General features: G+C 47.6%; 1 protein-coding gene across 16 annotated transcripts in view; it reads right to left on the bottom strand.

The window, feature by feature from the left end:
* The window catches only part of Dysf (dysferlin), a 202984-nt gene that overhangs the window by 181730 nt on the left and 7760 nt on the right, over window positions 1-13494 (bottom strand). For 8 of the 16 annotated variants that reach the window (XM_021191878.2, XM_021191887.2, XM_029535481.1 and 5 more), the window contains exon 1: window positions 8943-9161. The exons of the other annotated variants lie outside the window; for them this stretch is intronic. In XM_021191878.2, the coding sequence (XP_021047537.1) occupies window positions 8943-9033 (91 nt within the window). In that variant the 5' untranslated portion in view covers window positions 9034-9161. Of the gene's footprint in view, window positions 1-8942; window positions 9162-13494 lie in introns of those variants that run through there. 16 annotated transcript variants of the gene reach the window in all.

Genomic DNA, 13494 nt, shown 5'->3' with positions numbered 1-13494 from the left:
AGAGGAGAGGAGAGGAGAGGAGAGGAGAGGAGAGGAGAGGATGACATGAAGAGAGGGAGGGAGGCAGGGAAGGAATGACTCTGGGTGCTGGGAACCTGGATCACAGAAGCAGAGGAAGATGGTAGTTGCTAGGGTTGGGGAGAAAGAAGTGGAAGTGTTCCCTGAGTGTGGAAGTCTGGAAAGTGTTCTAGAGGAGCAAGCTGCTGACAACTGCACAACTGTCTGGTAGGGTTTCTTTTGTTTTCTTGGGGTTTAGTTTTTGTTTGTGGGTAGAACTTGCTGGTTGTTTTTTTTGGGGGGGGTTGTCTTTTTAGAGGGAGAGTGCAAGCTAAGGAAGACACTAGGGACTGACTGCATGCTAAGCACACACTATCCCCCTGAGCTACCCCCTCCAAGACCCCTGGATGTACTTAATAATATCGCACTGAACTCAGAGATCAGCCTGCCTCCACCCCGAGCGCTGGGATTAAGAAATGTGCCATGGGTCTGGAAAGATGGCTCAGTGGTTAAGAGCACTGACTACTCTTCTAAAGGTCCTGAGTTCAAATCCCAGCAACCACACGGTGGCTCACAACCACCTGTAATGAGATCTGATGCCCTCTTCTGTGTCTGAAGACAGTAACAATGTACTTACATATAATAATAAATAAATCTTTAAAAAATGTGCTACAACACCCAGGCCATGAATATATTTAATACCACCAATATTATTTAGTTAGTTAATTGATTTATTTATTTTGATTTTTCAAGACAGGGTTTCTCTGTGTCACAGAGCCTGGCTGTTCCAGACTTGCTTTGTAGACCAGGCTGGCTTTGAACTCACAGAGAGATTAAAGAGGTGTGTCACTGCTCCAAGCCCTTAATATCACCAAGTTTAATACTTAAAGTTGGTTAAAATGGCTGTGTGGTGCCACATGACTTTAATCCCAGCACTAAGGAAGCAGAGGCAGTAGAGCTCTGTTACAGGCCAGCCTGGTCTACAGAGCAAGTTCCAGGAAAGCCAAGACTGCTAAACAGAAAAACCCTGTCTTGAAAAACAAAATAAAAATTTTTTAAAAATGTGTAAGATGATGTAGTGGTTTGAATAGATATGGCTCCCATAGACTCATGTTTTGAAATGCTTGGCCCATAGGGTATGGCTTTACTAGGGTAGGTGTGGCCTTGTTGGAGAAATTGTGTCACTGTGGAGACAGTGTTTGAGGTCTTATATATGCTCAAGCTTTGCCCAGTGTGACAGACAGTCTCCTTGCTGCCTGTGAATTAAGATGTAGAACTCTCAGCTCCTTCTCCAGCACATGTCTGCCTGGAAGCTGCCCTGCTTCCTGCCCTGATGATAACGGACTAAACCTATAACACCTAAGTCAGCCACAATGAATATTTTCTTTTATAAGAATTGCCATGGTCATGTTATCTCTTCACAGCTTTGAAATCCTAAAACAGATCATAAATTAAGCCAGGCATGATAGCACACAGCTACAATCCCAGGATTTAGGTAGCAGAGGCAGAAAGATTACTGTAAACTCAAAACTACCCTGAGTTAGAGACCAGCCAGGCCTACACAGCTAAACCTTGCACCCACATGCGCCCCAAAAAGTAGAAGAGATAAACTTTCTACAATATGCATCTTATTACAAGATGGTGAGGAAGCAGGCAGTAGGCCTGGGACTACGGGCCAGTGTCAGGGTGGACTGAGGGGGGGAAAAGTTTCTAAGGAAACACATGGTTAGCTACTGAGAACCCCACCTAGAGAGGAAGCAGAGACCGGCAAGGGCAGGGAGACCGTATTGATTTGTATTTACTGTCAACCTGACAAGGTCTAGAATCACCCTGGATACAAATTTCTGGACATGTCCAAGTATTTTCTGGATTAGACCGATTGAAGAAGACTTACCCTCGCTGCCCAGTGGTATAAAAAGGAGATTTCTAGCTCAACATTTTATCTCTGTCCACTTCCTGATCTCTAACTCAGTGTGGCCAACCACCTCAAGACCTGGTGGCCACGACTTCCCTGCTGTGATCACTTGTAGTCTCAAATGGTGAGCGGAAACGCCCTTACATTGTCAGTTCAGGGGAGGGTCATGGCTGCTATCGCCCCTGAGTCAGGTGCTGAACTCTGTGGCTCAGAAGCCGCAGAGCTTCTAATACCACAGGAGCCTCTGGGCTCATCCCACAAGCATCTGCTGTGGGCTTGTTACATGTCACAAGTCAAAAAAGTAATAAGAATCCCAGTGTCAGTAGACCACTGACGATAGAGGGAAGAAAGACAACCCTGAACCTGATGAGGAAAAGCCATTGTCTGTCTAGGGACCCAAGCCCAGGCGTCAGGAGACCTGTATACGTCTGTCACCTACCTCACCAGCAAAGCATCACCCTTCCCACCTTCAGTCGCCCCTCCTCATGCGTCTAACCCTCATGTGTCTAATCATACAGCTCAGCTGGGTGATGGTTACCATGGCTGCCATGGAGTGCACTCAGAGAGAGACGCTCTTCGAAGTAAGATGTCCACTTGGCACTGGAGAAGATAGTCCTATGCAAACTGTCCTGTTGCTTCTTTAAGGCAGTCTCATGTGGTCCAGGCTGGCCTTGAACTCTTGAGTTCCTGCTGTCCCTGCTTTGCACTTCCTTGGGTTATAAGCAAGCGTCACCACACTCAGCCCTATGCAAGTTTTGTCAACTGAAGAGACAGACAAGGGGCTTGGTAAAGAAAATTGGTTGCTCTTCCAGAGGACATGGGTTTGATTCTTAGGACCCAGACAGTGGCTCACAAAATCTGTAACTCTAGATACAGGGGAACCAATGTCTACCACTGGCCTCCAGGGATACCAGACATACATATGATTCACAGACATATTTTCAGGCAAACATGCATGCACATAAACAGTTTTTAAATGAACTGAAACACCCATGACAAGATGTTATTGTTCTTAATATGTAAAATTCTTGTAACTAGCTTTAAAAAACAAATACTACCCACCTCCAAAGGAGCAATTAAAAAGGTAACTCAGTGAGAAATAAATGTTATAGTTAATCTTGAAATGTCATTAATACTACTTTTTTTTTAAAGATTTATTTATTTATTTTTAAGATTTATTTATTTATTATATGTAAGTACACTNTAGCTGTCTACAGACACTTCAGAAGAGGGCGTCAGATCTTGTTATGGATGGTTATGAGCCATCATGTGGTTGCTGGGATTTGAACAGTCGGGTGCTCTTACCCACTGAGCCATCTCACCAGCCCAATACTACTTCTTAAGACAGGATCTCAGGTAATGCAGGCTGACCTTGAACTCCCCATGTAGCTCAGAATGCCCTTGAATTTCTGATCCTCCTGCCTCTACCTCCCAAGACCTGGGATTATGGGTCTGAACCACCATTCCTGGTTTTATGCAGCGCTGGGCATGAACCCCTACACCTCATACACACTAGGCAAGCACCTCACCACCTAAGTTCTATCTCCCAGCTCAACAAATGCTATTTGAACCTCAAGAGATAGTTAGAGATTTGAAGATATTAAGAAAATAAGCCGTCAAACATGGCTGACAGAAGGTAGTGATGGTGTAGACTTCCGGAAGGGCAAGTGGGAAACTCAGCAAAGCTGCAGATGTGGCCACAGCCACACTGCTCCTGGAACTCACCCAAAGAAAGTGGGCAGTTAAACACGCAGGCAAAGATCACCCACTGGGAGTCTTCAGGTTGACAGTATGACTTAAGAATTGGTTATCAGTATTTTAGTGTGACAGAGAGCCAGGCACACTAAAAACAGGCCTGTAAAACCAGCAAGTGGGAAACTGAGACGGAAGACTCATAAGAGTTCAAGACCAGCCTGGGCTACATAACAAGACCCTACCTCAAAAAAAAAAAAAAAAAAAAAAAAAAGAAAAGAAAAGAAAAGAAAGAAAGAAGAAAAGCGATATGATCTAACTGCTCATCTTAAGAGAGTTGGTTGAATTAATTACTGTACATCCACCAAATAAAACGCTCTGCAGACTTTCTAAAGAGCTGTGCAGAAGAATAAGTACCAACACAGAAAGTACCCTTGGCTTATTTCTTTCATTTTATATTTTATTACCTGTTTTTTTAATTGAAGATAGATTTCGGGGGCTGGAGGGATGGCTCAGTGGTTAAGAGAGCTGGCTGCTCTTCCATAGAACCCAGGATCAGTTCCCAGCACTCACATGGCAGCTCACAACTGTCTGCAACTCCAGTTCCAGGGGAACTGACACCCTCACACACACATACATGGAGGTAAAACACCAATGCACATGAAATAAAAATAAATAAAATGGATTTTTATACAATATATTTTGGTGACTGTTTTCACCACCCCTGACCCCTCTGGACCCTCCATACTTCCCCACCCCCCTGTCCTGGCTAGTTTTATGTCAGGTTGACACAAGCTAGAGTTGCCTGAAAGGAGGAACCGTAATTAATAAAATTCCTCCATGAGACACAGCTGTAGGGCATTTTTTAAAATTAGTGATTGATGTGAGAGGGTCCAGCCCATGATGGGTGGTGCCATCCCTAGGCTGGTGGTCTTGGATTCTATAGGAAAGCAGGCTGAGCAAGCCATGATGAGCAAGCCAGTAAGCAGCACTCCTCCATGGCCTCTGCACCAGCTCCTGCCTCCAGGTGCCTGCCTGCTCTGTTTGAATTCTTGTCCTGACTTCCTCCAGTGACAGACCACAATGTGAAAGTGTAACCCTTTCCTTCCCAACTTGCCTTTTGCCATAGTGTTTCACCACAGCAATAAAAACCCTAAGATGCTATCCAAATCCACAGCCTTTCTCTCTCCCTCATTATAAAATAAACAGGCATCTAAAAAAATAAAACAAAATACAACAAACAAACCAGACAGAATAGGACAAAACAAATAGGATAAAAAGAACCAAGAAAAACACACAGGAAACACAGACAGACACAGAGACTCACACTTGCACTCACACACACAAAAATCCAATAAAAATCACAAAACTGGAAACCATAATGTATAAACAAAAGATATACATAAATCGTGTGTGTGTGTGTGTGTGTGTGTGTGTGTATCTCCCAGGTAAAGCATTATAAGACAAAAAAAAAAATCTCCAAAAATACCACTAAGTTTGTTTTGTGTTGGTCATCTAGAGCTGGACCTAGGGTCTGTTCTTAAGTGTGGCTTGCAAACACACTGAGACTGTATTAGAGAAAACTAATTTTCCTTTTGTGAGTGGTTGGAGGTAACTTCTGGATTAGGGACAGGGCTTATTCCCACTTCCCCTCTGGGTTTCCATCTGGCTTAGGCCTGTGTGGCCCCTCTGCATGCTGCCTTGGCTTATTTTAAATATGCAAACTTTCTGGGGTTCCCTAGAGAAGAAGGTAGAGAGTCTGGGAATTCCAGCATAGGAGAGAGATAGCTTGTCTTTATGCCTGGACATGGATGGCATTGCAAGGCGTCTCACCGAGGTGTGTCCATCAGGCCAGAGTTTCTCTACCTTGCACGATTAATCTTTGGAGCCAAACAAACCCTTGCTGTGAGCTCTGTGGGGCCTGCACCACATATGGGCTATTGAGCTCATTGCTGGCCCCTGAGTACTGCATTCCAGTAGCCACCTGTTGCCCCAGGATTGTCAACCCAAAATGTTCCCAGACTTTGACACAGGTTCCCTAAGGAATCAAATCACCTCAGTGGCCTTCCTGCCCTTCTCCCCTGACAGGTGAGGCAGAAGTACTCCCTCGGGACAGATGGTCCTGTAAGACCCACAGAATCCTGCCTGGGACACAGAGGGGATGCAGGAGGAGAGGGGACCCAATCAATGACCAAGAGAGGGGCAGGAAAGAAAACAAGGCCTCCTGGGTTCCTAGCCAGAAATTCACCAGGGGTATGGCCAATCCAGGAACATTTGAACTCCAAAGGAGCAGGGGACTGATTTTTACCCTCTGATACATCTCCAGCATCTGGGGTAGCAATGGGTACATAATATATGCTCAACAAATGTTTGTTCAATGCAGAAAACACATGAATAGAGGGATATAAATAATTTCATTACAGGATGGAAAATGGTCAGGGCAGAAAAAAGACGTCAAACACTGTAAGAAAGGAGGCTGAAACTTCTCATTCATATAAATGATGGTCAAAAAAGCTCCGTGCATGCCCAGTTACTCATGGCACTCTTGTTAAGTAATTAACTAGTGAAATAAGAACAATGGCATGACTAACATTAATTAGTAGCCTGTATAATAGCCTCAGATGGGGAAGCCAGACAGCTCTGAGTCCAACCTCCCAAAGCCCAGAATCTATTTTTGGAGGCAGGTCCTGAAATTACATCTGAAGATGGAATGCCCAGGCAACAACTGCAGGGCGAGGCCAGTCCAGGCCCACATATCTCAGCTTCATGCTGGAGACAAGCACAGTACCTGGTGTGGGACAGTTTCTCAGCAAGCGGGCCACTGTCCCTCTGTGACTCACTACTAATCAATCCTGACTGTGCCTGGTCAGGAATACCCTACTGGGCCCCACCCCAGGGGCCAGTGGGCCTTAGTAATGGGCTCTATTAAAGGTTTTCTCACCATTCTGGTATACTATAGGGTAGAGATCCCCACACTGGGTGCTTCATAAATCCTGGGTCTGATTCTAACAGCCAGACATCAACGCAACACCAGACTCCATGAACAAGCATGCTCACTTCGTCCGTGGTGTCCATGTCCAAAATGGCCTGCATCAGATGCAGGTTAGAAGGTGATTCACAGGTCGCCTCCTAGGAGTTCGTGGATGATAGACTCTGCAGGTGGCTCTCGAGTACCACGAAGAACAAGTGCCATGCCCAGATTGAGGGAGGCTAGGCTAGTGAAAAGCCATATCCTGCTCAGAAGAGGTCATGCCAGTGAATTATCAAGACAGGTGGCTGTTCCCAGGAGTCCTGGCATCTGATGGAGGTCTGGGGAGATGTGCTAGCAGACCCAACAAGGTTCTGCTGCAGTTAGACAGGGTCTACTGAAAGCCTTCGTGGAGAAGGTGGCAATACAGACCCCGAGGTTAACTCTCATCTCTGCTGGAGAGGTTACATGCAATCACAACCCTTCTTATCTGTGTAAAGAAACAGCAGGGCTCCACACAAGTGGGAAGGCTGAGATCTGGGGAGGACCACAGGCGGGCATATTCAGGATAACTGAAGCAGGGCAACGGCCAAATGGGGCTCCAACAGCTCTGGTCACCTATCTGATGCAAGAGTAGTGCCATTCTCACTGCTGGAAGTTTAATCTGATGTTTTGTTCTGGTTTGGTTTGGGCAAGGAATGAAGAAGCCCCAGCGCTTCTCTTTTTCATTCATGATGGGAAACTGGTCTAACAGTGGCCCAGGATCCTGAGAAGGGAAAGTGGGTGCCTAGCAAGCAGAAGAACCAAAGCTGGATGTTAAAACAAACAAACAAACAAACAAACAAACAAACGAACGAACAAGCAAAACCCAGCTGTGGTGGCAAATATTTGTAAGCCCAGCACTGACGGGTGACAGAGTCAGGTAAAATCCTAGGACTCAAGGGCCAACCAGTTTTTATGGAGTTTCATTGGCCTGGGAAATTGTAAGCCAATGAGATGTCTCAAAATGTCTAAAAAAAAAAAAAAAAAAAAAAAAAAAAAAAAGGAAGGAAGGAAGGAGGAAGGAAGGAAGGAAGGGAAAAGAAAAAAGAAAGAAAAAGAAGAAAAGAAACTAAGCAGCACTTTCGATAGATAGAGGTTATATAGTTATTTCGATCGAGGTTATATAGTTATTTCGATAACTAGAGGTTATCCTCCAGTCTCTCATACATGCATGTACACACGCCACACACAAAAGAGTGCTCTACCACTGAGGTATACTCAACTGCCCCAACAATTTCTGTATAGTGAAAGTCTGGGCGACACCTCAGAGACAGGGTCAGGGGAGGGGGAAGGAAGGACCCTGTTGAAAGTTACCTGACATCAGAAACACCAGGGCAAGCCTGATCAATGGAAACACCAGGGCGGCCTAAGATGTTTCAAATCACACTTTGCAAAAGAATCAGCCTGTTAGTCACCGGCGACCAAGAACACTTGATCTGGAGCTCAATTCATTCCCTGTGTCGTTCATCTCTCATATTATTTGGGGAGAGGGGTTGCATGTAAAGTGGACAAAACCTTGGGTTCCTGGTGTCCCCACTGTTGTCACAAAGGTTAACAGTTTTGTGACAAGCCGTGCCTCAGTTTCTCGACATACTGCTCTCTTTTTTTAAATATATTTTCCGCAGAGCCCCAGAGTACAGCTCCTGGTGAGAGGAAGCCCTCTCTCCTCTCCTTATTTATCTCTCTCTGCAGAACTGGGGTCCTGACTCACCACTATTGTTCCTTCTCTCATTTTGACAGGTCCTTCCTCTTCCCTTTCCCCTCCTGAGACACCCCTCCCTTGGGAATCTGCCTGAAGCCATAGTGAAAAGGCCTGATATGTGGAGGAAGGAGCCATCTCAGCAGAGAAACCCTTTCTGGTCTAAGCAGCACAAGACTTAGCTCCTTGAATTTGGAAAGCATCCCACATCCCGGATACTCCTCACTCTTCCTGCTTCAAAGCCACATCCACGGTGTTCAGTTCCTCTTCCTATCTTCATGGATAGATGGATGGGGCTTAACTTTCAAAGAGCACTACCAAAACGCTCACAAACCAGTTCAGTTATGTGGCCCTGATTACAACACTACCTTCTGCGTCTTCCAACCCACCTTGTGCCCACTATCCAGCCTTTCTTCCTTCTGAGTACCATCTTAGGAAAGTAGTAACTCCTAGCCTAGCACAGTACTTCCAGTTTTCCTAAACTGTGTAGCCTTTGCTGTTAGGATTCCTCGCTGTCAATCCCTGGGCGGGATTTCTGGTCTGATCTGGGTCCTCAGATCCCGAAGCTAGATGCAGAGAAACAAACGGATGGTACCCAAGCCTGAATGAAGTGGCTTCAGGGTTCTCACCTCGAAAAATCAGGCTGGCAACAGGATCGCTGCGCCGGTCCTTCTTCACATTGGGGAGGTTGCTGGCCCTTGCCAGCAAGCAGCAGAGCATGGCTCAGGAGCCCAGGCGCGTGGGGCCGAGGGGGAGTAGGAGCTTAGTACTCAGTCACTACTGCCCCGCCAGAGTTCACATCCAGGATGGCTAAGCCAAGAGAGCAGTTGACTCCGCTGCGCCTCCGCGGAGACTTGGTCAGCTTAGAATGCGAGGCTGCGCGTGGGACAAGGTACACCCAGGGGGCGGATCCTCCCTTCCACCCCGGCCTGGGTCCGCCCTCAGGGCGGTGGCCAGGGAGGAGCAAGGGATTACTCCGGACCAGGCACTGGTGCCTTGTTCTGAGGGTCTCCAGAGAAGGAAACGCTCCTGCGAGGCACTGGACGGGTGGCTGGCAAGAACAGGGCAGGGCTGTTGCATGGGGCAGCACGGGTCCAAAGAGTCTCGCATTAAACGCCGAATGAGTGCGCACTGTGTGCCCAGTGACCCAGGCGCAGCTCCTAGTGAGCTGCCACGGAAATCTCCCGGCGACACCTAGAGTTGTTGAGGTCTAACTCAGATCACACTGCGTTCCCAGTCGCTGCCCATTCGATTTCCTGCAGTTCTCCACTGCAACAATCTTCACACTCTTCACCCTCCAAGGTGGAGAAAGTTGCTAAAGTCATGAGCCTTAAGTCCTTCCAGTCCTGCCTGAGCACGCAACCGTGTGTTGTCTGATCCTGTAACAGCTTAGGAAGATCCTCCCCCACAGGACCTAAGCTTCTCTTCTCCACCCCCACCCCCAACCCCTCCAGCAGGTAAATGGGGGTGGGGCGGGGGCCTGGTCCCGGCCCTTTTCATCTTGAGGGACACAACACTTTCAGAGGGGATATCCTGCTCGTGCCCTCCACACCTGCTCCCTGTATGACTCAGCAGGGAAGACAATCATCTCTGCTTAGGCGAATGCTTAGCGGTCAGACAGACTCTCAAGTTGCCCAGTCTCCCTCTCTTTTGACAGCACACACTTGTGGGGACCACACCACTCAGCCTAAACTTCAACCACACGGCTTTTTGCGTTACCTTTTGAAAGAGCCTCCAAACTTTCTGTCTCCATTTTCTCCTCTACTCTCCTGAACCATCTAGTCATGCTACCAAATCTTAACACACCACCAAAAACATCCTATGGGCTCTGCTCGAAAATATGGCCAAAAAAAGAAAAGGAGGAGGAGGAGGAGGAGGAGGAGGAGGAAGAGGAGGAGGAGAACAAAAAGACCCTTATGGAGCAGGTTCTCCATAAATAATTATTTTTAAAAGAAATGGTTTAGGCCCAGGTGGTGGTGGCACACGCCTTTAATCCCAGCACTTAGGAGGCAAAGGCAGGAGGATCTCTGTGAGTTCAAGGCCAGCCTGCTCTACAGAACAAGTTCCAGAACAGCCACAACTACAGAGAAATCCTATCTTGGGGGGGAAAAAAAGGTTTAAAAACAGACCCAGATCCCATCCCTTCTCGGTTTTCTTGTCACCACCCTGGGTGAAGTCACCACTTGCTTTGCCTGAGCTGCAGTGCCAGACTCCCTCCGTCTCTGGTCTTCTGCCTCTGCCCATGCCTCCGTCGTCCAGCGTCACCCGTGTCACTCTGTCATTCGAAATCTTTCCAGAGTTCCCATGTCACCGAAGCAGAGGCCACGGCCCTGCTGACCCACACTTTCTCGGGGTTACCCTCCTCGGGGTTCCTCAAGGCCAGCACCCTTTGGGTTCTGATGAGCTGTCCACTCTGACTGGAGTGCTTTCTCCTGCCCTTCCTTTGCAGATCCACTCTGTAAGAACCTCCTCTGGCTCCCAAGTTTGCCTGCACCACGTGCCCTCTCTCCTCTTTCAGGATCTGTCATTGTTTGTTTGTCTCTTGTTTGTTTTTGAGACATGGCCTCACATTACCCAGGGTGGCCTTGAGCACTGGACCTTGGACTTTGGATCTTCTTACCATTCCTCCCTCAGTGTTGGGGTTACAGGCGCACACCAAAGTGCCCACTTTATGCAGTCTGGAGCTCAAACTAGGAAAGTGTTCTACCAATTGAGCCACATGGCACCTCCCTTGACCCCAAGACTCCCTTGCATGGTTGCTTTTCAGCAGCATTAGTTAGGTAATGTCTACATCATATTTCTTTCCCACTTTTCCATTAGAATATTGGGCCATCTCTAAGAAATTAGGGGAGCTTTGTTTAGCTACTGTAACCTTTGTAGCACCTGAAACTGGGTTTTGCACATGGCATGGGGCTCTCTATGTATGTCTTCTAAACAGTTCACTAGGAGGACATTGAACTCATTGGTCACCTCTAACTGGTGATGCCACATCCAGCAACACAGACAGCAGATGGCAGCAGCTGCAACTCTAGGCACTGTGGTACATGCTCTCAAGAAGAGGAAGGCTGGACAGGTGAGATGGCTCAGTGGGTAAGAGCACTGACTGCTCTTCTGAAGGTCCTGAGTTCAAATCCCAGCAACCACATGGTGTCTCACAACCACCCGTAATGGAATCTGATGCCCTCTTCTGATGCATCTGAAGACAGCTACAGTGTACTTACTTATAATAATAAATAAATAAAAATCAAAGAAGAGGAAGGCCCAGTAATTCTCACTGGAGTGGGGCATGGTGAAAGGATGTATAGGAAGGAGAATCCAGAATCTTCTCTGGCTGCTAGGACCTTCTCTTACTCCCCTCCCCGACTCTACCTCCTCTACTCCTCAGAATTGTTGTGGATTGCTGTCTGCCCCCTCAAAAAGGGATGTGAAATCTTAATTAATCAGATAAGGCTAGGGCCTATGATTGGGCAGTGGAAGAAGAAGGTGGAGCTGAAAGTTTTAGAAAGGGGAGAAGGAGGAGTCAGAGATGGGAGAGACAACAGGGAACTTGTAGGAGAGGATGATGAGCCTGAACCACATGGTCCTAGGAGCCATAAGTAACTGGGGGTGCTGGAGATAGACGATTGAGTAATGTAGGGTGCAGCTTGTAATTATATCAATTGATTTTAGGGTTCTTTGTGTGGGCATTTTGGCAGTTGAGGATTTACTGTTACAAATCTGGCTAGTAAATTACAAGCCACTGACTGGGGTTGTCATTTTACAGGGCAAAGGAGGTTAGAGTGAGCAGCAGCCAGCTTCTACAGGCTTGCCACAGGGAGCAAGCAGGTGGCTTGGGAAGTGCAAGCGGTTTGGCAGCAGCTAACCATGGGAACCAGGGCAGACTGCCACTTGGGGTTCCCCATGGAGGTGGGAAGACCACCATTGACGGTGCTCAGCTGGCCATAGAGTAGATTGCTTTTTATAATTGCATGCTACACAGAACCTAGCTGATTAGATGCATGCCTCTGGTTCCATGACGGACCCCGCTCTATCTCCTGTCAATGGCAGAGTTGCCATGGGCCTGCATCCTAAGTTGTTCTTGTGAGGGCACAGGCTTATATGCCCTACACCAAGAAACACAACTCCCATTCCTGCTTCCTGTAAGCAAGGTAGCATAAATGACTAGGGACCCTGGACAGCAGAGCAGAGAAAGCAGGGAATCGGTCTGGTTCAGGGTAATGTTTTTGGAGGTGTGCAGTGCACATACATATATATCCAGAACCCATCATCATATTCAAGTGAGTGACTGATCCCTTTAGAACTGTCATTTAAGTCTGCTTAAGCCTTAATGCCAGTTAACTGCAACTTAGGTCACTCTTCTGAACACTCGTTATGTCGGTACCACCTGGGCATCCACATGCTCCTGATGCCTCCTACTGGCAACTGCTTCTGCCCGATGACTGATAGCATCTCCTAACTGGGGTCACCCCAGCCACGTAGGGCCCATTATCCACATTGCAGTCATGAGATCTTCGAGCATAGTTGGGTCACTGCCCTGATGCAGATCTGTCAAGGGCCTCCTCTTCTCCTGGGATGAAACCTAAATTCCTTTCCTTATGCCAGAGGTTAAGACCATTCAGGCCCTTAACCCCAGAGTTCCATTTCCAGAGAGCTTTCAGTTTCTCAGACATACCAAGCTCCCCTCCAGCTTCCAGTCTACTCACTGCTGCTTTCCGGGTCCCTCTGCAGTACCACCTCCATCCACCCACGGGGTCTCAGTTCAAGTATCAGTCCCTAGGGAAGAAAGCCCTGACCTCCCTCTAGGCTGGGTCACTCTGGGAAGTAACCACTTGAGCAGAGACATGGTTCCTTAGCGTTCATGGCAATTGTAAGAAAGGCCTCACTGCGAATCTGCAGAGACCAGAGCTGGCTCAGTGCCCTGGTATCCCCAGTGTGGAGGTCCGGCTGGCCTGGAGATGAAGCAGTGGATACTGCCCAGGGCTCCCCAGAATGGGCTCCTCCTCCTGAGGTACTCAGTACTTTTCAGAGAAGGCAGCATTGCCCCCTAGGGGAAATTTTAGATATTGTGAGCTTTATTTCTAGACTCCTAGATTTGCCCCCACCTCTTCTGCAAGTCCTAACTCACACATACAGAGAGAGAGAGAGAGAGAGAGAGAGAGAGAGAGAGAGAGAGAGAGAAGA

Source organism: Mus pahari, chromosome 2 (genome assembly GCF_900095145.1).
Source record: "Mus pahari chromosome 2, PAHARI_EIJ_v1.1, whole genome shotgun sequence".
NCBI classification, from domain to species: Eukaryota; Metazoa; Chordata; class Mammalia; order Rodentia; family Muridae; genus Mus; species Mus pahari.
Note: the sequence above shows the minus strand (reverse complement) of the source record. Positions and strands in the feature narration are given on the sequence as shown.